General features: G+C 43.3%; 1 protein-coding gene across 1 annotated transcript in view; it reads right to left on the reverse strand.

Moving 5' to 3' along the window:
- Nucleotides 1–25,231, reverse strand: part of LOC121577556 (low-density lipoprotein receptor-related protein 1-like) — a 199,402-nt gene extending 174,171 nt beyond the window's left edge. The window contains exon 1 of the mRNA XM_045225247.1: nt 24,645–25,231. Within this exon, the coding sequence (XP_045081182.1) occupies nt 24,645–24,741 (97 nt within the window). The 5' untranslated portion in view covers nt 24,742–25,231. The remainder of the gene's footprint in view (nt 1–24,644) is intronic.
- Nucleotides 25,232–25,454: the final 223 nt, after the last annotated feature.

Consider the following 25,454-nt stretch of genomic DNA (forward strand, 5'->3'; position numbering starts at 1 on the left):
GTTGATGGACGTTTCTATTTCTGTAGAGTCATCTGGCTGTTAGAATGAAGGCCTAGGCAGCTTTGAATCTCAACAATCAAAACTGGGACTAATTGGGCTCAGAGAAAGTTATCCTGATGATTGGCAGCTCTTTAGTGGAAGGGATCGAGAGCGGTCACACACAGACACAGGCACTCACACAGGCACAGGCAGGCAGACACACAGACAGGCACACACACAGACAGGCACACACAGAGAGCGAGAGCGAACGGCTTCCGGCCTTGTATTCCTTTGCGTCGGCTTGCTCCCAAATATCCAGGTCAGTGTTCCCAGACCAACAGCAGTGATGCAACACATCTCCAAGCTATCAAAGGACATCTTGTTCCGTAAGCCCCCCACCCCTCCTCAACCCTCCTCACCCCACCACCTAAAAAAAGTACCAAAAAAAAAAAAAAGACAGTCCCTTATCAAGAGCCAAAAGGGGGAAAGTATTCAATGCCGCACACCACCTCAAATCCTCTCCTGTTAACACACACACACACACAACACGTGCACACACATACATACTAAACAGCCTAGTTGTCTAGTCTAGGAGGGCCAAGCACATGGGGGCTTGGAAGCTAGTGAAATAAACATTAGGAATGATGATCTAAAAAGCCAGTCAGGAAAAGTGGGGCTAGTGCTGAGCGATAGGCTTGGGAGTTATACCATATATCGGGGTATTTGGAAAAAGCCACTGGATGGTTTTTCAATACGGTTAAAACAATGTCTTATCACAACTAGGAAATAACACATATGGAATCATGTAGTAACCAAAAAAATGTTTAACAAATCAAAATTAATGTTATATTTGAGCTTCTTCAAATAGACACCCTTTGCCTTGATGACGGCTTTGCACACTCTTGGCATTCTCTCAACCAGCTTCACCTGGAATGCTTTTTCAACAGACTTGAAGGAGTTCACACATATGCTGAGCACTTTTTTGTTGGCTGCTTTTCCTTCACTCTGCGGTCCGACTCATCCCAAACCATCTCAATTGTGGAGGCCAGGTCATCTGATGCTGCACTCCATCACTTTACTTCTTGGTAAAATAGCCCTTACACAGCCTGGAGGTGTGATGGGTCATTTACCTGTTGAAAAACAAATGATAGTCCCACTAAGCCCAAACCAGATGGGATGGCGTATCGCTGCAGAATGCTGTGGTAGCCATGCTGGTTGTGTGCCTTGAATTCTAAATAAAATCACTGACAGTGTCACCAGCAAAGCACCCCCACACCATAACGCCTCCTCCATGCTTTACGGTGGGAAATACACATGCGGAGATCATCCGTTCACCCACACCGCATCTCACAAAGACACGGCGGTTGGAACCAAAAATCTCCAATTTGGACTCCAGACCAAAGGACACATTTCCACCGGTCTAATGTCCATTGCTCGTGTTTCTTAGCCCAAGCAAGTCTCTTCTTATTGGTATCCTTTGTAGTGGTTTCTTTGCAGCAATTCGACCATGAAGGCCTGATTCACGTAGTCTCCTCTGAACAGTTGATGTTGAGATGTGTCTGTTACTTGAACTCTGTGAAGCATTTATTTGGGCTGCAATTTCTTAGGCTGGTAACTCTAATGAACTTATCCTCTTCAGCAGAGGTAACTCTGGGTCTTCCATTCCTGTGGCGGTCCTCATCAGAGCCAGTTTCATCATAGTGCTTTATGTTTTTTGCGACTGCGCTTGAAGAAACTTTCAAAGTTCTTGAAATGTTCCAGATTGACTGACCTTCATGTCTTAAAGTAATGATGGACTGTCATTTCTCTTTGCTTATTTGAGCTGTTCTTGCCATAATATGGACTTGGTCTTTTACCAAATAGGGCTATCTTCTGTATACCCCCCCTACCTTGTCACAACACAACTGATTGGCTCAAATGCATTAAAGAAATTAACTTTTAAAAGGCACACCTGTTAATTGAAATGCATTTCAGGTGACTACCTCATGAAACTGGTTGAGAGAATGCCAAGAGTGTGCAAAGCTGTCATTAAGTGAAAGGGTGGCTATTTTAAGAATCTCAAATATACAATATATTTTGATTTGTTTAACACTTTTTTGGTTACTACATGATTCCATATGTGTTATTTCCTAGTTTTGACATCTTCACTATTATTCTACAATGTAGAAAATAGTAAAAAATAAAGAACAACCCTTGAATGAGTAGGTGTTCTAAAACTTTTGACCGGTAATGTACATTTGAATATTTGTAGCCATTCAAGTAAATACCTGCAGTCAACTTGTGCAATACATTACGGGATAAGGAACATTGCATTCTTCATTTCATCGGTCACATTATTATGTAGTTTATGGTAGTCCCAAGTCATGTGGGGTTTGTTTACAAGCACACAACGACAAGAAACCAGAGTCTTGTGAGTCACTCACTGTCATGCAGCATGGGCTAGGTGATTTTATTACAGTATGGAATTCACAACTAAATGTTTGCCAGCTAGATATCTTATAACAATTAAGTTAGCTGTCTTAAATGTGCTAAATGCTCTGCAGTTGTGCATTTGGTTTGCTAATTTAGTATCTAGTTAGCTATCTAGCTAAGTGGTTAGCTTCTTCCAAAATCAAGCATTCTCTTGGTAACTGCAGAGAATCCCCTCCTGGATCAAGAGCCTTGCTAGCTAATATTAGTTTTGTGCGTGCAGCAAACTTTGAGTAGCGTGTTTGAGTTACTTGTATAGTTTAGGCCAGAAACTGTACAAAATGTTTGCAATGTGCTTGTTAGCATTTACAACAGACAGTGTTGTAATAGATAAAGCAGATTGCGTTCATCATTTCTCCCGTTAGATAATGTTTCATTATGAAGCTTACCGGTACTAGTTTCCCAAAACAGCAGTTTGAGCCATCAAGTAAGTTTGTTTACAAAGAAGCACAATGAGCAAAATGGGAGTTTCCTGAGGTGAGTCACTCCTGCAGCGCAACTTAAGTGAGGTGATCAAGTTACACTTGTATGAAATTCACTACTAATGTTTGCCAGCTATACAGTGGGGAGAACAAGTATTTGATACACTGCCGATTTTGCAGGTTTTCCTACTTACAAAGCATGTAGAGGTCTGTAATTTTTATCATAGGTACACTTCAACTGTGAGAGGCAGAATCTAAAACAAAAATCCAGAAAATCACATTGTATGATTTTTAAGTAATTAATTTGCATTTTATTGCATGACATAAGTATTTGAAACATCAGAAAAGCAGAACTTAATATTTGGTACAGAAACCTTTGTTTGCAATTACAGAGATCATACGTTTCCTGTAGGTCTTGACCAGGTTTGCACACACTGCAACAGGGATTTTGGCCCACTCCTCCATACAGACCTTCTCCAGATCCTTCAGGTTTCGGGGGCTGTCGCTGGGCAATACGGACTTTCAGCTCCCCTCCAAAGATTTTCTATTGGGTTCAGGTCTGGAGACTGGCTAGGCCACTCCAGGACCTTAAGATGCTTCTTACGGAGCCACTCCTTAGTTGCCCTGGCTGTGTGTTATCGGGTCGTTGTCATGCTGGAAGACCCAGCCACGACCCATCTTCAATGCTCTTACTGAGGGAAGGAGGTTGTTGGCCAAGATCTCGCAATACATGGCCCCATCCATCAATACGGTGCAGTCGTCCTGTCCCCTTTGCAGAAAAGCATCCCCAAAGAATGATGTTTCCACCTCCATGCTTCACGGTTGGGATGGTGTTCTTGGAGTTGTACTCATCCTTCTTCTTCCAAACACGGCGAGTGGAGTTTAGACCAAAAAGCTATATTTTTGTCTCATCAGACCACATGACCTTCTCCCATTCCTCCTCTGGATCATCCAGATGGTCATTGGCAAACTTCAGACGGGCCTGGACGTGCGCTGGCTTGAGCTTGCGTGCGCTGCAGGATTTTAATCCATGACGGCGTAGTGTGTTACTAATGGTTCTCTTTGAGACTGTGGTCCCAGCTCTCTTCAGGTCATTGACCAGGTCTTGCCGTGTAGTTTTGGGCTGATCCCTCACCTTCCTCATGATCATTGATGCCCCACGAGGTGAGATCTTGCATGGAGCCCCAGACCGAGGGTGATTGACCGTCATCTTGAACTTCTTCCATTTTCTAATAATTGCGCCAACAGTTGTTGCCTTCTCACCAAGCTGCTTGCCTATTGTCCTGTAGCCCATCCCAGCCTTGTGCAGGTCTACAATTTTATCCCCGATGTCCTTACACAGCTCTCTGGTCTTGGCCATTGTGGAGAGGTTGGAGTCTGTTTGATTGAGTGTGTGGACAGGTGTCTTTTATACAGGTAACGAGTTCAAACAGGTGCAGTTAATACAGGTAATGAGTGGAGAACAGGAGGGCTTCTTAAAGAAAAACTAACAGGTCTGTGAGAGCCGGAAATCTTACTGGTTGGTAGGTGATCAAATAATTAGGTGTCATGCAATAAAATGCAAATTAATTCCTTAAAAATCATACAATGTGATTTTCTAGATTTTTGTTTTAGATTCCATGGCCATGAACACCAAAACAACTACCTTACTGAAGCACGTTATTCTTATCACTATTGACCTTGGCCTACTCACAGGGATCCTCTTAGGATCCCTCACCCTGGACCGTTCGTCCTCTACTACTCTATTCACTGCCTCAGCATATGACACCTTCTGCACTTCTCTGATCCTGGCAACCTCAACCTGCCTTTCTCTCACCGGACACCTCTGATCTCCAGTCCCTACAGTTTACAGACAACTTTTTCCACCGATACTACACATTCCTTTGTCTCATGTCCTCCTGCACACTTCTCACATCTAGGAATCTCCCTCCTACACACTCCTGCCACATGACCATAAGCTTGACACGACAAACTCTCTCACGGGATAACTGACACATCTTAACTTGACTTTATCTGGTAAAAACTCTGCATCAAAACTCAGTAGTACGGACAGTGTCTTCTACGTTTCACCACGCCCTCCACCAGGTCTCTGTCGCACCAAACAGCGGGTGTCACAAACTCCGGGAACCTTCAACTTCAGTTGGCCCTCAACACTTCAAGCCACTCCAGTTATCACTACTTTCAACGGCGCCCTGCTCTAGAGAGGAAGGCAAGTCACAGTTCTTGTCCCCAGTCAGGTTGTGCGGCACAAATCTACACAATTCCACTTCGAGTCACTTTCACCAGCCCAACATTCCCCAACTTCTTCTCCACCGAACCTGACACCAGAAGACAAGGAACCATTCTCTCCAAGAATCTCACTCCCACTAGGCAAAAATCATCTTTATCACCATCGGGACGAGGTTCAAACTCGCCAGTCTTCACTGCACTTCTCGTCATGTTCAATTTCCTTCTGCAGCACTCCATATTTACTCTTAATATGTTCCAGTTTCTTCCTTTTTTCCCCCTGCCTGCCTTCTTACCAACCTCAATGAGTTCCCCTGACTCCATCTCAAAGTCCAACAACCATTCGGGCGTACCCGCCATCTTGTGACCGGGCACTGTCTTCAACCTAGTTCAGCGCAGAAACGTGGTAATTAACTACAATCCACTGTGCCTGTTCTTTTCCGGCTCGGACACAGATGGATAAACTTTTACGCCTGCTACGTTAGGTTACATACACAGACCACATACGTCGCCGCATGAGAGAGGAATGTACACAACGACGAGAGAGCGAGGGATAGAGAATTTGTGAAATAAATTTACTTTTTCAGATGAAAAAAACCCAGAATGTCGACACAGAAGTCTGATTTCCTAAAGTTATTCTACCCTTTTAGCATATGTATTTAGCCTATACTGAACAAGTCAGATGATTATTATGAGTGTGACACAGCATCAAGGGAGGCTCTACACCCGGCCTACTGTGTTCAACAAAAAGAGAGGGTATATGGGGTGAGGTAACTAGTCTCTCCTGTTGGCTACATCTCCACTCAGCTGACTGCCAGTGAAGTATTAGTGCCTTCCCTCCCCTCAACCAGTACACTTTAGTTTTTCTTAAAACAGAAAAGTCTTATTAGAGAAATGTGAAAAAGAGTCCCCCAGATTCCAGAACATTCTTTCCCTCTAAGGTGCAGCCAAATGGTCTGCTAGTCTTCCAGGTGACCACTGACTGAAACATTCAGTTTGTTTGTTTTCATCAAATAAACAGGGGCCTTGTAGGGTTATTTTAGTGCATTGAACTGGCGAGCTCCTAAGGTGAAAGGGGTCTTTATATGGCTCTCTGGCACTGGAGTATACACATGAACACACACACACACAAATTCTAAACATGCATGCACAAACAGAAGTCTGACTCTGACATGCAGATATTTTTTTCTGCGCATCCTCCTCTTCCTGATAGTGCTACCGTCACCTCAACCTGACTCACTACATCTAGTGTCTGCCTCTGTATCTCCATTCTCTCTCCCAAAAGTCACGCCTTATCCCTGAATTAATAATGAAATGCAACCAGGCTTGTGTAAAAGGAGCTCTTATTTGATATGTGTTTGTTTGTTTGGGAGGAGGCTACGGTAGACACCACTAGCAGAGACAAGCCAGGCACCTCCCATCTCCATTAACTTCCTGTATGTGAACGCTGTTTTCTGTGAGAGGGCCTACAGAGAGCAACTGTCATGCTTGTAACAGCAGTGTGTGTGTAACAACTCTCCCAGACAGTAATGGCTGTAGGATTAAACCTGTGTGTTCTAGCAGCAGCTGCTTCAGACACGACTCAACAAGCAGCTGACAGGAAGCCACCGGGGAGAGCAGGAAGTGGGTCAGGAGGTTAGTTAGCTACTGTAGCAGACGTTACTGTACTACTATTGGGACTGTTGTGACCAGCAGGGATGTTCTAATAGGGAGGAAGAGACAATAGGTAAGAGAATGGTGACAACAATGACTGAGTATTTCATATTAGAACTGATAAGTAAAATGAGTATTGTTCATTCTGGATGGCGATGCTGGTTAAGTAACCTACATGAATGAATAAATTATGGAATGGGCAAACTGGTGGATAACATCCAAGTGGCTAAAGGGGAAAGACGGGGGGTTTAGGGAGGACAAAGTGGAGAGAAAAGAAAGAACAGAACAGGGGAAAGAAGGAGAGAAGACAAAAGAAGGTATAGGAAGAGCGCCAAGGCGAGACAGCAAGTGGGTCCATCGATGTTCCACTGCTGACCAGTAGGAGCAGGAGATAAAGGCCAGCTCAGGCCAGGGGAGAAGGGGGGCTGAGGCAGGAGAAGGAGGGGGTAGTTGAGATGGGACCGGAAAGGGGAATGTCACACTTGCTATCAATGAGCCGTCCGCCTCTCCACGTTGTTTACCCAACTGGAGGTGCGTGAAAACGGTCCGGGTTACCACCATTTGGGCTGAATAACCACTCATCCTCCACCACTGTCCACACAGTCACCCAGGAAGGCCTCAATAAGGCTGGAGAGGAAGCACCCTCTCAAGTCAAACAGCATTCTCTCCTACAGCCACAGGACCCATTTCCTCCAGTGACCACAGCACAGCACTATAAATAAATAAAACTAACTAACAAACAGGCGCTGCACCAGGGAACCCACCAACACAGGGCCAGATCAAGAAGGGTACAGCCACTACACTACACAGGCCAGGAGACAAAGACAACAGTCAGGCCTACTGTACCACTCCACTTACACAGCCAATGATGAGAGATACTGGATGTCTTAAAGTAGGCTTCAATCAACTCTAGAGAGCACTGGTGGAAGGTAATTATAAAAATGTAAGTAACTGGAAATGTTGCAGTGGTCGGATTAAATTGGAAACTATATTTTGAATGGTTTAATTTAATACCAATAGGCCCTCTGAAGTCATGACTCATTAAGGGAAACATTTTATAAAATGTATGAATTCAGAATTTCCTTGTCTCTTGTGTTTACTTTATCCATCTAGTCAAGATTGTACTTCAAAATCAGTAGTGACACTCAAACATCCAGTCATCAAAGCTGGCATTTGTCCCAAAGTAGATAAGACCGGCAGACAGACATAATATAGCTCACTCACCAGACAGAAATGGTTACTATACCCCAAACAGTCACCAAGACCCGCCAGCACCATCCTTATTGACAATGTCACTGTGGGTTAGCCTAGACAAAGTACAGTACAGTAGATGTTGACTGGGAGCTTTGATCACCTGCAGCCAGTCAGCCAGTGACTCAGACTCACCCTCATAGGCTACAGTTAGTCTCACCTCATTAACCCTAGCCTGTAATCACAGGAGACTGTTCTAATGACAGAGCAGGCTGGACCGCTATTGTCCCCGTTTGTGTACTCTATGGAAGTGAATGTGTGTGTGGGTATGTGTATACTGGACAGGTCTTTACATGACTGCAGCTGGTTTCCATTTGCGTACATACACACTACTGCTTAGATAAACTTCCTGAGAGAAAACCGGCTGCATTATCGTCCAGACCGCCTGAGAGGGAGATTCTTAGCTATGGTCCATTGTTATTGGGATTGTCTCTGAAATGTAGGCTTATGTACAATGTGTAATGATAATAAAAAAGCTGGCATGGATACAAGACACCAGGTGTGTGACTGGAGTCTGAGAAGCAAGCCAGCGTGGCCATTAAATGGTTTCAATGACTGTTGACGGGTATAGGGTCCTGTGAAGATAGCATGTACTGTACTACATTTTATCGGCGACAGAACACTAGACAGAGTAAATAAATCAAATCCTAAATATGTCTTGGTGTTATTTAACAAGTGATAAAACTTACGTTTGCAAATATTTGAAGGAGACAAGGAGTCTTAAAGTTCAGACACACCGGTAGGATTGTCAAACGTTTGGCTGCCAACAGTACTTACAGTGAGGGAAAAAAGTATTTGATCCCCTGCTGATTTTGTACGTTTGCCCACTGACAAAGAAATGATCAGTCTATAATTTTAATGGTTGGTTTATTTGAACAGTGAGAGACAGAATAACAACAAAAAAATCCAGAAAACGCATGTCAAAAATGTTAGAAATTGATTTGCATTTTAATGAGGGAAATAAGTATTTGACCCCCTCTCAATCAGAAAGATTTCTGGCTCCCAGGTGTCTTTTATACAGGTAACGAGCTGAGATTAGGAGCACACTCTTAAAGGGAGTGCTCCTAATCTCAGTGTGTTACCTATATAAAAAGACACCTGTCCACAGAAGCAATCAATCAATCAGATTCCAAACTCTCCACCATGGCCAAGACCAAAGAGCTCTCCAAGGATGTCAGGGACAGGATTGTAGACCTACACAAGGCTGGAATGGGCTACAAGACCATCGCCAAACAGCTTGGTGAGAAGGTGACAACAGTTGGTGCGATTATTCGCAAATGGAAGAAACACAAAATAACTGTCAATCTCCCTCTGCCTGGGGCTCCATGCAAGATCTCACCTCGTGGAGTTGCAATGATCATGAGAACGGTGAGGAATCAGCCCAGAACTACGGGAGGATCTTGTCAATGATCTCAAGGCAGCTGGGACCATAGTCACCAAGAAAACAATTGGTAACACACTATGCCGTGAAGGACTAAAATCCTGCAGCGCCCGCAAGGTCCCCCTGCTCAAGAAAGCACATATACAGGCCTGTCTGAAATTTGCCAATGAACATCTGAATGATTCAGAGGAGAACTGGGTGAAAGTGTTGTGGTCAGATGAGACCAAAATCAAGCTCTTTGGCATCAACTCAACTCGCCGTGTTACCGTCAAATCTTGGGTGAGAACCTCCTTCCCTCTGCCAGGGCATTGAAAATGGGTCGTGGATGGGTATTCCAGAATGACAATGACCCAAATCACACGGCCAAGGCAACAAAGGAGTGGCTCAAGAAGAAGCACATTAAGGTCCTGGAGTGGCCTAGCCAGTCTCCAGACCTTAATCCCATAGAAAATCTGTGGAGGGAGCTGAAGGTTCAAGTTGCCAAACGTCAGCCTCGAATCCTTAATGACTTGGAGAAGATCTGCAAAGAGGAGTGGAACAAAATCCCTCCTGAGATGTGTGCAAACCTGGTGGCCAACTACAAGAAACGTCTGACCTCTGATTGCCAACAAGGGTTTTGCCACCAAGTACTAAGTCATGTTTTGCAGAGGGGTAAAAAAAAAATACAAATCAATTTATAACATTTTTGAAATGCGTTTTTCTGGATTTTTTTGTTGTTATTCTGTCTCTCACTGTTCAAATAAACCTATCATTAAAATTATAGACTGATCATGTTTTTGTCAGTGGGCAAACTTACAAAATCAGCAAGGGATCAAATACTTTTTTCCCTCACTGTAGCACCTCTGAACAGTTTCGGCAGTCAATCTCTTTTGTGTTCACACAGCAAAGACCTTGGAAGTTGTCAGCCACTCAGCATTGTTAAAATACTCCAAACCAGAAAGTGGCAGTAGCATTGTTTGGCTATGCATATCTGTGCGTATTGCTTATGGTCTAGATTGTAAGCTATATGCACTAATGTGGCTATTTTATAGAAAGCCCTTGTTTTTTTAAACCTAGCAAGATGACGAATAAATTATTTAATTAACTCTACATAGCTAGCTAGCTAGCATATTCACTAGATAGCACAACATAGCTAACTGGATAGCTAAGGACAATGGACTAACTCGGCAGCTAACACAGGCAGCTGTTTCAAGGAAACTAGCTAATATATTGTGATTTATTAATATGTCAATACTAGCTACAGTGGTTAGCTAGCTTGGAGGAAGTATTTAGTGTTGTATGCAATGCGTCTGTGCACTTAGCTAGCTATCATCCCATAGCCTACACTGCATATGAAGTGTGACTGGCTTATCTGTGGATGTATAGAGAAAATGCCCTCTTTTTCCCTTGCGCTCTCGGATTGGCTCAGTCAAGTTGAAGAGCATTACATTTCTAAAAGTAGAAAAATCAGAAGGTTCGTCACTACCGGGTCGGCACGCAGCAGGTATCGCTTTTGTTCTAGCAAGACAAGGAACTGTGATAAGTACCTATTGGCAGTCTATCGGCAGTGAGATTCTCAGTGTGTTTCATGCTTTACATCAGGGGGAAAGAAACAACTTGAGTTGTGTGTAATCCCTCCCATCATGAACTCCTCTTGGCTAGCCTTACAGTTCCAGCCTCCTTTTCAGACACACAAATCTAAAAAACAGCACTTTCCCATTCACAGGAGAGAGAAAGAAAGAGCCAAGTGCTCAGATACATCTACCACTCCTGCCAAAAATGTACTCTATGGTCAGTCAAAACTAAAAAACATGAACGCAACTTCAGATGGATAAGACGTTCCAACAACGACCTCAAATCAAATAGACTACCCTTGACCTGGGAACACAGAACTAAAAACACCCTGACATGACGGTTTCTCTCAACTATTTGCAGAATGTACTTGTAAGTCCATTAAAACAAAGAGGAAAAACAATGTGTTTTTCCCTATGGAGAGTTCTCTGAAGATGGCCCCATTAAATTCCAAACCCTGGGGATTTCACCGGCCGCAAGCCCAGGTGTGACCAGTAATGGGAACGCAAACAGCCGCAAAAAAGGCTGAGGGCAGAGGGAGCGAGGGGAGGGACTAGAAAGGGGACTATGGGGGATTGAGGGGATGTGTCCGAGACCCCTGGGAAACCCCCGTCATGTCTTTAGAAGTCCTCTCTTCTGACCTGAAAAGGTTACGCTCTGGATCTAACGGCCTAAACAAGAACTCAGAGTTAACTCCCTGTGGCTACAGTGGCCTCCCTCCAGCTTCCTCCCTTCTCCTCCCTCTCTACCAGAAGCCACACACGGCTCAAGGTTTAGTCATGGAAGACCGTGAAAAGAGCAGGGTGAAAAGGTTCCCAATGTCACGTTGCAAAACGCAAAAATAAAAGCCCTGGGCACCAGCTGTGCCTCTTAAATATGGAGCCCTCTGGGAGTTTTGAAGGCCTGTGAACTTAAAACATGACCAAATCCACCATTGAACAAACAGAAGGAAATAACAGACACTTTAGACAGACTCTGGGCTGTGGTAAAATGTTGTATGAAAATACAGCCAGTTTCTGATTGATCTTTTAGTATATGATGTTACTTTCTTTTTTTTTTTTAAGCAGGACATTTGTTTTAATAAGCAGAGTCTGCTAGTTATCCCTGTAAATAAAGGTCTTTATTAAAATCACATCAAAAAGGACAGGACGCTAGTGTGTGTGTGTGTGTGTGCGTGCACGCACACCAGCAGGAGTGGTTCAGCATCTTTACGTGCGTTTTTTCTGTATTTATAGTATGGTGGAGAATTAACAGCAGGAATGCGCTCATGTCTGGGGAGGGCTGCCAAGTAAAATTAGTCTGGCCATGCGGGACACAACAGCCCTGAGACTGTTTAGATCCAAGTAGTAGATGCTATCGATCTACATATGCCTCTGTGCTATGGAGACTATGGAGAAGCAAGACCCATTAGGGGAATGAGCCCAATCATACGTGATCTTATTAAACTGCTGATTGGACGTCTGACTGAGTTTGGACCGTGTTGGTGATTCTCACGAAGCCAGTTTTAAACGTCTGTTGCAAATTGAGTTACAAAACCACGATGCATCTGCAAAAATCAACTATCATTCTGAGGACTAAGATGTCTAGTTTTTGGCAAAGTGTCTTATTTTAAATACATTTGCGGCAAAAAAAATTTACCCAAATTCTCATTACCGAAATCCGGATTAAATTCTCGGGTAATTTTACTTTAGAAATATCTAACTTATTTTAATAAAACACTATATGTTGCTGTAGTTGGTCCATAAATCATACAAATTTGATATTAGTTGAAGTTTACATTAAACTATAATATTTATTACGTACAAACAGTGTCTGTTCATGTAAAAACGCCAATCAGTTTTTAAATAAAGTTGTAATTACCTATGATGCATCATCTAGAGGAGTAGAAGAAGTTAATTTATTTGCTTATATGCCTTCAGAATGAGGTTCTTATTAAAAAAAACGACCCCTTTAACCCCACTTGGCCTTCTCATTACCGAAACGGCTAAAAAGCTCATATTGGGAAAAAGTCATATTATAAAATTGATTTGTTTATAACTTTTTTGGACTGTTGCGGTAATGAGAATTGTGGGAATTGTGGTTAAATGCATAATTTATGATTTAAAAAAACAAATCATAATTACGAAATAGAAAAGTACAGATCCTAATCTCAGTGATCCATTAGGAAATTGTGAAAAATGACAAGATCATTTTTTTGGTCAAATATCAGTTTCGTGAGAATGACGTGTATCAACTGCGAGGCAGTCATCGACTGTGACCGGAGTGTGTTCCGTATAGTGTGTTGGAGCACAGTGGCTGGAGACTTAATCCCCCCCCCCCCAATCACATTGACATGAGGATTACACACCAGTTCAACTGCAACAGAGAAGTGGGAAGAGGAAAAACCATAAGACTATTGCTTCCTTTGTGCGACCACAATCCCAATCCCCTGTGAACAATAACAATCCCCTGTGAACAATAAGGGAATCTGTAATAATGATGTTCCAAACGAAACCTCCCTTTACAGCACAACGCTGGCACTGTACAGTCTTTACCTACAGTTCAGTAGGCCAGGCATGACAGTTAATGCTACTTAGATTGCTTCTGAGGGAAACATTTTAGAGGGGATTATAATGAAATCCTTTAGTGCCTTCTCACGGGAACAACACAAGCATGCAGGCAGTGTGATGCACTGGGCTTCAAAGATCCAGCCTCATTTCTCTAGAACGTTCTCATTTACACTTACCCACCATGCCTGTAGGACGAACATTTGATTTGACAAGGTGAAACAAAACAGTCTGACACCCATAGATGAGGTATGTAAGAGACACCCCCTGAAGTCAGAGAATTTTGCATTTTTCAAACAACTGAAATAGCTTTTTCCTGCAATCTAATCATTAATGCCTAATTCTATGTAAAAAAAAAACAAAAAAAAAAAACGTATATTTCTCTGCATTGGTTCTCTTTACCACATTTTTATTAACATTGATTCTTTAAGAACTTTTATGCCTTAGGAGTTTAGTAGAACTGCCACACTGGTATATACACTGAACTAATATATAAAATGCAACAATTTCAAAAGATTTTAATGAGTTACAGTTCATATAAGGACATCAGTCAGTTGAAATAAATTCATTAGGCCCTAATCTATGGATTTCACATGACTGGGCAGGGGTGCAGCCATGGGTGGGCCTGGGAGGGCATAGGCCCATGCACTAGGGAGACAAGCCCAGCCAATCAGAATGAGTTTTACCCCACAAAAGGGCTTTATTACAGACAGAAATACTCCTCAGTGTCATCAGCTGTCCGGGTGGCTGGTCTCAGACGATCCCGCGGTGAAGAAGCTGGATGTGGAGGTCCTGGGCTGGCGTGGTTACACGTGGCTGGTTGGACGTACTGCTAAATTCTCTAAAACAACGTTGGAGGCGGCTTATGGTAGAGAAATTAACATTAAATTATCTGGCAACAGCTCTGGTGGACATTCCTACAGTCAGCATACCAATTGCACACTCCCTCAAAACTTGAGACCTCCGTGGCATTGTGTTGTGTGACAAAACTGCACATTTTAGGGTGGCCTTTTATTGTCCCCAGCACAAGGAGCGCCTGTGTAATGATCATGCTGTTTAATCAGTTTCTTGATATGCCACACCTGTCAGGTGGATGGATTATATTGGTAAAGGAGAAATGCTCTAACAGGGCTGTAAAGACATTTGTGCACAACATTGGAGAGAAATAAGATTTTTGTGCATATGGAATATTTCTGGGATCTTTTGTTTCAGCTCATGAAACCAACATTTGACTTTACACTTTGCATTAATACTTAAGTACTTTACACCACTGCAAGGCACTAAAGTAATACTGCAAAAAATCTGGCAAACCAATTCACTTTTTGTCCCGAATACAAAGTGTTATATTTAGGGCAAATCCAATACATTACTGAGTATCACTATCCATTTTTCAAGCATAGTGGTGGCTGCATCATGTTATGGATATGCGTGTAATCGTTATTAAGGACTGGGGAGTTTTTCCAGGACAAACAATAAACGGAGCTAGGCAAAATCCTAGAGGAAAACCTGATTCAGTCTGCTTTCCACCAGACACCTTTCAGCAGGATAATAACCTATAACAAAAAGGGCAAATCTACACTGGAGTTGCTTACCAAGAAGACAGTTAGTTAATGTTCCTGAGTGGCTGAACTACAGTTAAGTAAATCTACTTGAAAATATATGGCAAGACCAGAAAATGGTTGTCTAGCAATGATCAACAACCAATTTGACAGAGCTTGAAGAATTTGGAAAAAAATAAAATAAAAATGGACAAATGTTGCACAATCCAGGTGTAGAAAGCTCTTAGAGACTTACCCAGAAAGACTCAAAAGGTGCTTCTACAAAGTATTGACTCAGGGGTGTGAATACTTATGAGAATACGAGAATACTTAAATTAAATATTTCTGTATTTCATTTTCAATACATTTGCAAAAATATCTAAAAACATGTTTTCACTTTGTCATTATGGAGGTATTGTGTGTGTAGATGGGTGAGAAAATGTGTATGTTTAATCCATTTAGGATTCAGGCTGTAACAAAGTCAAGAGGTATGAATACTTTCTGAAGGAACTGTATGTGAAAACAATTAAAAGGGTTTATTTTCTCGTCTGTAAGCTACACATTACATTTTAGTTTCAAGCCAAAAGCACAGAGTTCCTATAACAACATGTCTTCATCAATGTTAGCCTATCAAAAATAAACTATTAACCCACTCATATGAATATAAAAGTACAGTAGGCCTACCTTACAACAAACCAGGCTTCATTTTTATAAATACCATGCAAAGCAAATTGCGACTGAAAACAAGGGTAAATTCACCACCACATGCTGTTTTATATGGTTGCCCATACCTGCCACCCAGAAAATGTAATGCCATATGATTTGTCAACGTGCACAATTAGTCTGTGCTTCAGTCTGATTAACTGTAGCCTACCACAGCTGCAGGTAGCCTAGAGAAGCCTATGCACTCTGAGCCCATCTGGGCCAGGGGAAACGTAACGTCATGTTTCTATAGCCTAAACTATGCATTTATAGCCTAAAATTAGCCCATTTATTTGTGTCCTGAGAAAATGTGAACGTGATCAAATTTGGTTTATATTCAAACGTCGGGTGGCTAGCTACCTAGGTCTTAAACCAAAATGATTGACTGTAAGAAACCCTGCATACAGCGAGCTCAGCCCTGTTTGTGATTGGACACAAACTGTTGTCTCGGTCTGTGTAAAGGGTTTTAATGTTTTCATCCTCTCCAGGCCCAAATCTTTTTTTAACCATATGACCTGATTATAAAAATAATCTAGTCCCATCATAGTCCATATAAAACCTTTTTTACAGCTGATTTATTACTATGTCATACGCTACAACTAGGGTCCGGAGTTGGTTAGGTTCATCAGTGGTGTAAAGTAAGTAAAAGTACTACTTAAGTAGTTTTTAGGGGTATCTGTACTTTACTATTTATATTTTTGCCAACTTTTACTTCACTACATTCCTAAAGAAAATAAAATCATTTTTACTCCATAAATGTTCCCTGACACCCAAAAGTACTCGTTACATTTTGACACGAAAATGGTCAAATTCACACACTTATCAAGAGAACGTCCCTGGTCATCCCTACTGCCTCTGATCTGGCAGACTCACTAAACACAAATGCTTTGTTTGTCAATTATGTCTGAGTGTTGGAGTGTGCCCCTGGCTAGCCGTAAAAAAATAAAAATATTGGGCCGTCTGGTTTGCTTAATATAAGGAATTTTAAATGGTTTATACTTTTCTTTTGATACTTAAGTACATTTTAGCAATTACATTTACTTTTGATACTTAAGTATATTTCAAACCAAATACTTTGACTTTACTCGAGTAGTGTTTTATTGGGTGACTTTCACTTTTACTTGAGTCATTTTCTATTAACGGTATCTTTACTTTTACTCAAGTATGACAATTGAGTACTTTTTCCACCACTGAGGATCATCTACTACCAGATCAGGGAAAACTCTGGGTCCCAGGAAGACAATTTCCCCCCTACCACTCTGGGACCTGTGGTGCCACCTCTGAAATCACCACACAATGTTACAAATGAAAAAAAAACATACAGTGGGGGAAAAAAGTATTTAGTCAGCCACCAATTGTGCAAGTTCTCCCACTTAAAAAGATGAGGCCTGTAATTTATCATAGGTACACGTCAACTATGACAGACAAAATTAGAAAAAAAAAAAAAAAATCAGGAAAATCACATTGTAGGATTTTTAATGAATTTATTTGCAAAAGATGGTGGAAAATAAGTATTTGGTCAATAACAAAAGTTTCTCAATACTTTGTTATATACCCTTTGTTGGCAATGACACAGGTCAAACGTTTTCTGTAAGTCTTCACAAGGTTTTCACACACTGTTGCTGGTATTTTGGCCCATTCCTCCATGCAGATCTCCTCTAGAGCAGTGATGTTTTGGGGCTGTCGCTGGGCAACACGGACTTTCAACTCCCTCCAAAGATTTTCTATGGGGTTGAGATCTGGAGACTAGCTAGGCCACTCCAGGACCTTGAAATGCTTCTTACGAAGCCACTCCTTCGTTGCCCGGGCGGTGTGTTTGGGATCATTGTCATGCTGAAAGACCCAGCCACGTTTAATCTTCAATGCCCTTGCTGATGGAAGGAGGTTTTCACTCAAAATCTCACGATACATGGCCCCATTCATTCTTTCCTTTACACGGATCAGTCGTCCTGGTCCCTTTGCAGAAAAACAGCCCCAAAGCATGATGTTTCCACCCCCATGCTTCACAGTAGGTATGGTGTTCTTTAGATGCAACTCAGCATTCTTTGTCCTCCAAACACGACGAGTTGAGTTGACCAAAAGGTTCTATTTTGGTTTCATCTGACCATATGACATTCTCCCAATCCTCTTCTGGATCATCCAAATGCACTCTAGCAAACTTCAGACATGTACTGGCTTAAGCAGGGGGACACGTCTGGCACTGTAGGATTTGAGTCCCTGGCGGCGTAGTGTGTTACTGATGGTAGGCTTTGTTACTTTGGTCCCAGCTCTCTGCAGGTAATTCACTAGGTCCCCCCGTGTGGTTCTGGGATTTTTGCTCACCGTTCTTGTGATCATTTTGACCCCACGGGGTGAGATCTTGCGTGGAGCCCCAGATCGAGGGAGATTATCAGTGGTCTTGTATGTCTTCCATTTCCTAATAATTGCTCCCACAGTTGATTTCTTCAAACCAAGCTGCTTACCTATTGCATATTCAGTCTTCCCAGCCTGGTGCAGGTCTACAATTTTGTTTCTGGTGTCCTTTGACAGCTCTTTGGTCTTGGCCATAGTGGAGTTTGGAGTGTGTCTGTTTGAGGTTGTGGACAGGTGTCTTTTATACTGATAACAAGTTCAAACAGGTGCCATTAATACAGGTAATGAGTGGAGGACAGATGAGCCTCTTAAAGAAGAAGTTACAGGTCTGTGAGAGCCAGAAATCTTGCTTGTTTGTAGGTGACCAAATACTTATTTTCCACCATAATTTGCAAATAAAATCATTAAAAATCCTACAATGTGATTTTCTGGAATTTTTTTCTCTCAATTTGTCTGTCATAGTTGACGTGTACCTATGATGAAAATTACAGGTCTCATCTTTTTAAGTGGGAGAACTTGCACAATTGGTGGCTGACTTTTTTCCCCCCCACTGTACATGCATACATACACACACAGCTCAAAAAAAATAAAGGGAACACTAAAATAACACATCCTAGATCTGAATGAAATAATCTTATTAAATACTTTTCTTTACATAGTTGAATGTGCTGACAACAAATCACACAAAAATTATCAATGGAAATCTAATTTATCAACCCATGGAGGTCTGGATTTGGAGTCACCCTCAAAATTAAAGTGGAAAACCACACTACAGGCTGATCCAACTTTGATGTAATGTCCTTAAAACAAGTCAAAATGAGGCTCAGTAGTGTGTGTGGTCTCCACGTGCCTGTATGACCTCCCTACAACGCCTGGGCATGCTCCTGATGAGGTGGCGGATGGTCTCCTGAGGGATCTCCTCCCAGACCTGGACTAAAGCATCCGCCAACTCCTGGACAGTCTGTGGTGCAACGTGGCGTTGGTGGATGGAGCGAGACATGATGTCCCAGATGTGCTCAATTGGATTCAGGTCTGGGGAACGGGCGGGCCAGTCCATAGCATCAATGCCTTCCTCTTGCAGGAACTGCTGACACACTCCAGCCACATGAGGTCTAGCATTGTCTTACATTAGGAGGAACCCAGGGCCAACCGCACCAGCATATGGTCTCACAAGGGGTCTGAGGATCTCATCTCGGTACCTAATGGCAGTCAGGCTACCTCTGGCGAGCACATGGAGGGCTGTACGGTCCCCAAAATTTATGCCACCCCACACTATGACTGACCCACTGCCAAACCGGTCATGCTGGAGGATGTTGCAGGCAGCAGAACGTTCTCCACGCCGTCTCCAGACTCTGTCACATGTGCTCAGTGTGAACCTGCTTTCATCTGTGAAGGGCACAGGGCGCCAGTGGCGAATTTGCCAATCTTGGTGTCCTCTGGCAAATGCCAAACGTCCTGCACGGTGTTGGGCTGTAAGCACAACCCCCACCTGTGGACGTTGGACCCTCATACCACCCTCATGGAGTCTGCTCAAAAGGTCAGAAACAGACACATGCACATTTGTGGCCTGCTGGAGGTCATTTTGCAGGGCTCTGGCAGTGCTCCTCCTGCTCCTCCTTGCACAAAGGCGGAGGTAGCAGTCCTGCTGCTGGGTTGTTGCCCTCCTACGGCCTCCTCTACGTCTCCTGGTAGCGCCTCCATGCTCTGGACACTACGCTGACAGACACAGCAAACCTTCTTGCCACAGCTCGCATTGATGTGCCATTCTGGATGAGCTGCACTACCTGAGCCACTTGTGTGGGTTGTAGACTCAGTCTCATGCTACCACTAGAGTGAAAACACCGCCAGCATTCAAAAGTGACCAAAACATCAGCCAGGAAGCATAGGAACTGAGAAGTGGTCTGTGGTCACCGCCTGCAAAACCAGTCCTTTATTAGGGGTGTCTTGCTAATTGCCTATAATTTCCACCTGTTGTCTATTCCATTTGCACAACAGCATGTAAAACGTATTGTCAATCAGTGTTGCTTCCTAAGTGGACAGTTTGATATCACAGAAGTGTGATTGACTTGGAGTTACATTGTGTTGTTTAAGTGTTCCCTTTATTTTTTTGAGCAGTATATATAGCTATAAAGAGAGGACCATTACGACAATTCAAGTTGCTTTAGCAATGGCAAATATATACACTGAACAAATATATAAAAATGCAACAAGTAAAAGTGTTGGTCCCATGTTTCATGAGCTGAATTGTTTTTTGTTTTTTTCCATACACACAAAAAGCTTATTTCTCTCAATGTTGTGCACAAATTTGAGGACAATAAAAGGCCAATCTAAAAATGTGCAGTTGTGTCACACAATGCCACAGATGTCTCAAGTTAAGGGAGCATGCAATTGGCATGCTGACTGCAGGAATGTCCACCAGAGCTGTTGCTAGAGAATTGAATGTTCTTTTTTTTTTACCATAAGCCAATGTCGTTTTAGAGAATTTGGCAGTACGTCCAACCGGCCTCACAACCACAGACCACGTGTAACCATGCCAGCCCAGGACCTCCACATCCGGCTTCTTCACCTGTGGGATTGTCTGAGACCAGCCACCCGGACAGCTGATGAAACTGAGTTTGCACAACCTAATAATTTTTGCACAAACTGTCAGAAACTGTCTCAGGGAAGTTCATCTGCATGCTCGTTGCCGTCACCAGGGTCTTGACCCGACCGCAGTTCAGCGTCGTAACCGACATCAGTGGGCAAATGTTCACCTTCAACAGCCACTGGCACGATGGAGAAGTGTGCTCTTCATGGATGAATCCCGGTTTGAACTGTACCGGGCAGACGGCGTCGTGTGGGCGAGCGGTTTGCTGATGTCAACGTTGTGAACAGGGTGCCCCATGGTGGCGGTGGGGTTATGGTATGGGCAGGTATAAGCTACAGACAACAAACACAATTGCATTTCATCAATGGAAATTTGAACGCACAGAGATACCGTGACAAGATCCTGAGGCCCATTGTCGTGCCATTCATCCACCGCCATCACCTCATGTTTCAGCATGATAATGCACAGCCCCATGTCGCAAGGATCTGTACACAATTCCTGGAAGCTGAAAATGTCCCAGTTCTTCCATGGCCTGCATACTCACCAGACATGTCACCCATTGAGCATGTTTGGGATGCTCTGGATCTACGTTTACGACAGCGTGTTCCAGTTCCCGCCAATATCCAGCAACTTCGCACAGCTATTGAAGAGGAGTGGGTCAACATTCCACAATCAACAGCCTGATCAACTTTATGCGAAAGAGATGCATGAGGCAAATAGTGGTCACACCAGATACTGACTGGTTCTGATCCACGCCCCTACCTTTTTTTATTAAAATATATCTTTAACCAACTTATGCATATCTGTATTCCCAGTCATGTGAAATCCATAGATTATGGCCAAATGAATTTATTTCAAATGACTGATTTCCTTATATGAACTGTAACTCAGTAAAATCGTCGAAATTGTTGCATGTTGCATTTATTTTTGTTCAGTGTAAAAGGAGCACTCATACACTTTATACTGTTATCATGATAGTGGTTTCCATTGTGGGGCGATGTCACCCATCCCTTGTAAGTGATGCCACGTGTATGAAATTGAATTCAATAGCATCGCAGTGCTAGCTGTGCCACTAGAGATCCTGGTTCGAGTCCAGGCTCGGTCGCAGCCGGCCATGACCGGGAGACCCATGGGGCGGCGCACAATTGGCCCAGCGTCATCCAGGGTATGGGAGGGTTTGGCCGGCAGGGATGTTCTTGTCCCATCGCGCACATGCGACTCCTGTGGCGGGCCGCCAGGTGTACAGGGTTTCCTCCGACACATTGGTGCGGCTGGCTTCCGGGTTAAGTGGGCACTGTGTCAAGAAGCAATGCGGCTCGGTTGGGTTGTGTTTCGGAGGACGCACGACTCTCGACCGTCGCCTCTCCCGTGTCCGTACAGGAGTTGCAGCGATGGGACAAGACTAACTACCCATTGGATACCACAAAATTGGGGAGAAAGAGGGGTAAAATACCCCCCCCAAAAAAAAAAAAAATATGAAAAAAAAAAGATTATTTTGAATTCAATGAAGTGAATATGTCCCACATCCCCCTAGCAACAGGCCCACCCTATTCCAGTCCACATAGGCGGGTGGCGGTGGCATGCTGCAATACAAGCCCTGAGCTAGAGTGCCTAACCTGGCTGACTGAGGTAAATAGCCAGGCAGCTGTATAAATGGAGCACCATGTAAACTGAGGGTTGAGTGCTCTGAGTCACCTTGGACAAGAGCATAGCATTGGAGCAGAGAGACCGAACTAGGGAGTGGAGAAAGAGAGTTGAGGCAAGAATGGGAGAATGCAGAACTCTCCTTTGCCCAGTGCAGTCGATTTAAGTCGCTTAAGACTTTCACCCATTTTCCCCGTTCATGCCTCCTCTCATCAGTCTATGCAAATCATTCCTCCTTCCTCGTCTTGAATATCAGCACAAAGAAAACCTGAGAATTCCATCTGGAGTGAGTGAGGGGTAACCATCCCGCTCACCCCACACATATTTCCCAGATGAATGACCTTTCTCTATCCAGATGTTCCTTAGAGAGTAGAGGTTGGGTGGGGTTAGGGGGAAGGGCCCTCTGTTTCGTATTGTCTTTCCTCTCCTCGCCTTCTCTTTGGAAACCCCATTTTGGCTCTGGGGATGTCAACAAGCTTGTGATGTCAATTTAACACCTCTGCAGTGAAGAAATACCCAAAATTGGGCCTTCAATTTAACAGGGCTCCCTGTAACACAGCCCAATGGCCAAGGCAGGACACTACAGTACATCAGTGACATAGGAGGAGACATAGGAGGCAGCACTTGGGCTATGTTTTACAAACAGGGTACAAAACAGCATTACATTTTTCTGTGTCAAGGTCCATAGTTGCGGGAAGTAGGGCCCCCAAATTAACAGCCCTCAATGGACGATTTCAGACTATTAGATGAGATTTCCTTGGGAACAAAGAGCATTTGGGGTCCAATTAAACACAGGGGCTGTTAGTGGCTTAGGACCTTTGGTCTTCATTACAGTAACTGAACTAGGATGGGGCAAAGTCTTCATGAAGAGAAATGCATGACTTGAAAAGGCATGTAGACCTATATCCCCAGTATTGTCAGTTTATAATCCATCACCAATGAAGTTAGTCACATTGGAATTTAAGAAATGTGCAATTATGAGTCCCAGATGATAATTCCTAAATGTTTTCCAGACAAACCCAAAATCTGTGATCAGCAGATCTTTAGAATATATAATGGATTACTTAAAACATATGAAGGGGGGCTTTTAGGGCATACAGAACATTTTAGGGTACCGACAATGCATAACACTGAACAAAAATAACTTCTGTTAAGCAGTGCTGGGACAAAAACTGCTACTGGCTTACTGAATAATTTTTCTTAAAAAGTCTAACACCTCGTTGAATCTGCCCTTTTCCTTTATTACCAAACGCACAGAGGCGCGCAGAGGTAATTGTTTCCAGAAGTTCCGGATTTAGGGCCACTGAAGTGAACGCTAGTAATTTGGTGTGTCCAATCAAGGTTGGGAGACGCCTTAATTGATAAGACAAAGTTATTGGCAGCACAGAAGGCCTGCACAACACTGGAGCCGCCCCGACGTCGGGCAGTTGCAAACTCCTTCGGCTGACATATTGTTTTAAAGTAGGTTAGCCTTCCAGAAGGCTTCATGCTTATCAGCATGTTGCATTGAATGAAACACGACAGGATGGGGAGTTGTTGCTTGGAATACAGAGGCTTTTAGCCTGAAAGCTTTCTTTAGGAAAGCAGCTGCGTTGGTGGTTCTGGTGAAAAGAAACGACTGAGCAGGCTCATGAAATAAGCAGGCCTAGCAGTTTGCAGAAGTACACGCCACAGGCTACACTACAGCAGCCTACATGAAATTCAGCAAAGAAAAGTGGTAGGCTACAGGTATTTCATGAGATGTGGCCTATTTAAACGACAATCAATGCAAGATTAATTTGATTCGGTATTGGTAAGGAGCTGAAAGTGGACGCCAGTAAGTAGTTGCAACACAGTAGCCTAAACACTCATCTTCATATCGTATGTCAAAATTAATGGCTACATAATGACTGATTACATGTCTGTAGCCAAAGACCAAGCTACATGAATGCAGATGTGACAATGTATCGCATCGTTTTCTGTTAGGAATATCACCGAATGGAACAGTCGCAACAAAATAACTCGATTATTCTACGGAGTTATGGCAATTGATAACAGATGTTCATTCCAATGGCTGGTAGCCTAGGCTACACTAATAAGTGTGTTTCCTTGCTGCTCACGTCACACCTCCACAGCGTGTCTATGTTGATAGATAAACTAAATTGCCACATAGCCTAACCACTTGAGCGCAAACGTGTATTCCATGTAGCAAGGCACCGGGTAAACATAGGGCTTTTTACAATAATAATTTCTGCCTAAGCGGGTTCAACGGTCTTTTCTGAAAGTGGTTCAAGAAAAGGCAGTAAGGACAGGCGCATAAAAGACAATTAGTTAAGGTTATCTTTGCAAATCAGTGCTGCTTACCGTCGATGACTCTGGCTGGAACTATTCCTTCCAAACTGTGCAAGAATCCCCAAAAAAGCAACCCAACCACCAGCGTGTTTGCTGTGGCGCGCAACATTGTTGATTAAAATAGATAAAACAAGAAACTAAATTTAAAAAACTCATACACCACAGCTTTTAAGTCCTGTCAAGCGGGAGTTCGCAGGCAGGTTACGAAATGTTGCCGTGCCGGGGCGATGCTCTTCTGTATAGAATATGCGCTTTCCGATGCGCAACGGCGCTGCAAGGGCTTTGTGCCCGCAACGAGAATAAAAACGGTGTATTCTCTCAGAGCTAAAGCCAAGGCTTCTCAAGCCCCGGGAATGCTACGGGTTCCTTTGATACATGGATACCATGTAAACTAGCTAGTTGGATTTATATGTTAGTCTTGCTGCACATGCATGCAGAGATGAGGAACGGGAGAGACGGAGCCTATGTGCCCAAACCATAAGGGGGTGTCCTTTTCTTTGTTCTCCGTGACAGCCGGCGATTCAGTTCTGACAGCCACAGCAGAAAAAGATAACAAAAAAGTAATAGCAATGTCTCGTTCCCGAACACCACCACCTCTGTTGCTGATGGTAACACAGAATGAGTCGCGAGTGAGCCTCAACCCCTTAAACGGGCTGATGTGTGTGACGTCCGCAACACCAATTGATGGCCACATCTGTGTCCACGAGTTTTCAGCGTGCTAGGCGACCATTGGCCAAATAATTTTCGTTGACTATTTCCACGAATCAAACTAGAGCGCGATGAGTGTATGTTTATTATAGTGGGACCGATTTTCAGTTGTCT

Source organism: Coregonus clupeaformis, chromosome 15 (assembly GCF_020615455.1).
Source record: "Coregonus clupeaformis isolate EN_2021a chromosome 15, ASM2061545v1, whole genome shotgun sequence".
Taxonomy (NCBI): Eukaryota; Metazoa; Chordata; class Actinopteri; order Salmoniformes; family Salmonidae; genus Coregonus; species Coregonus clupeaformis.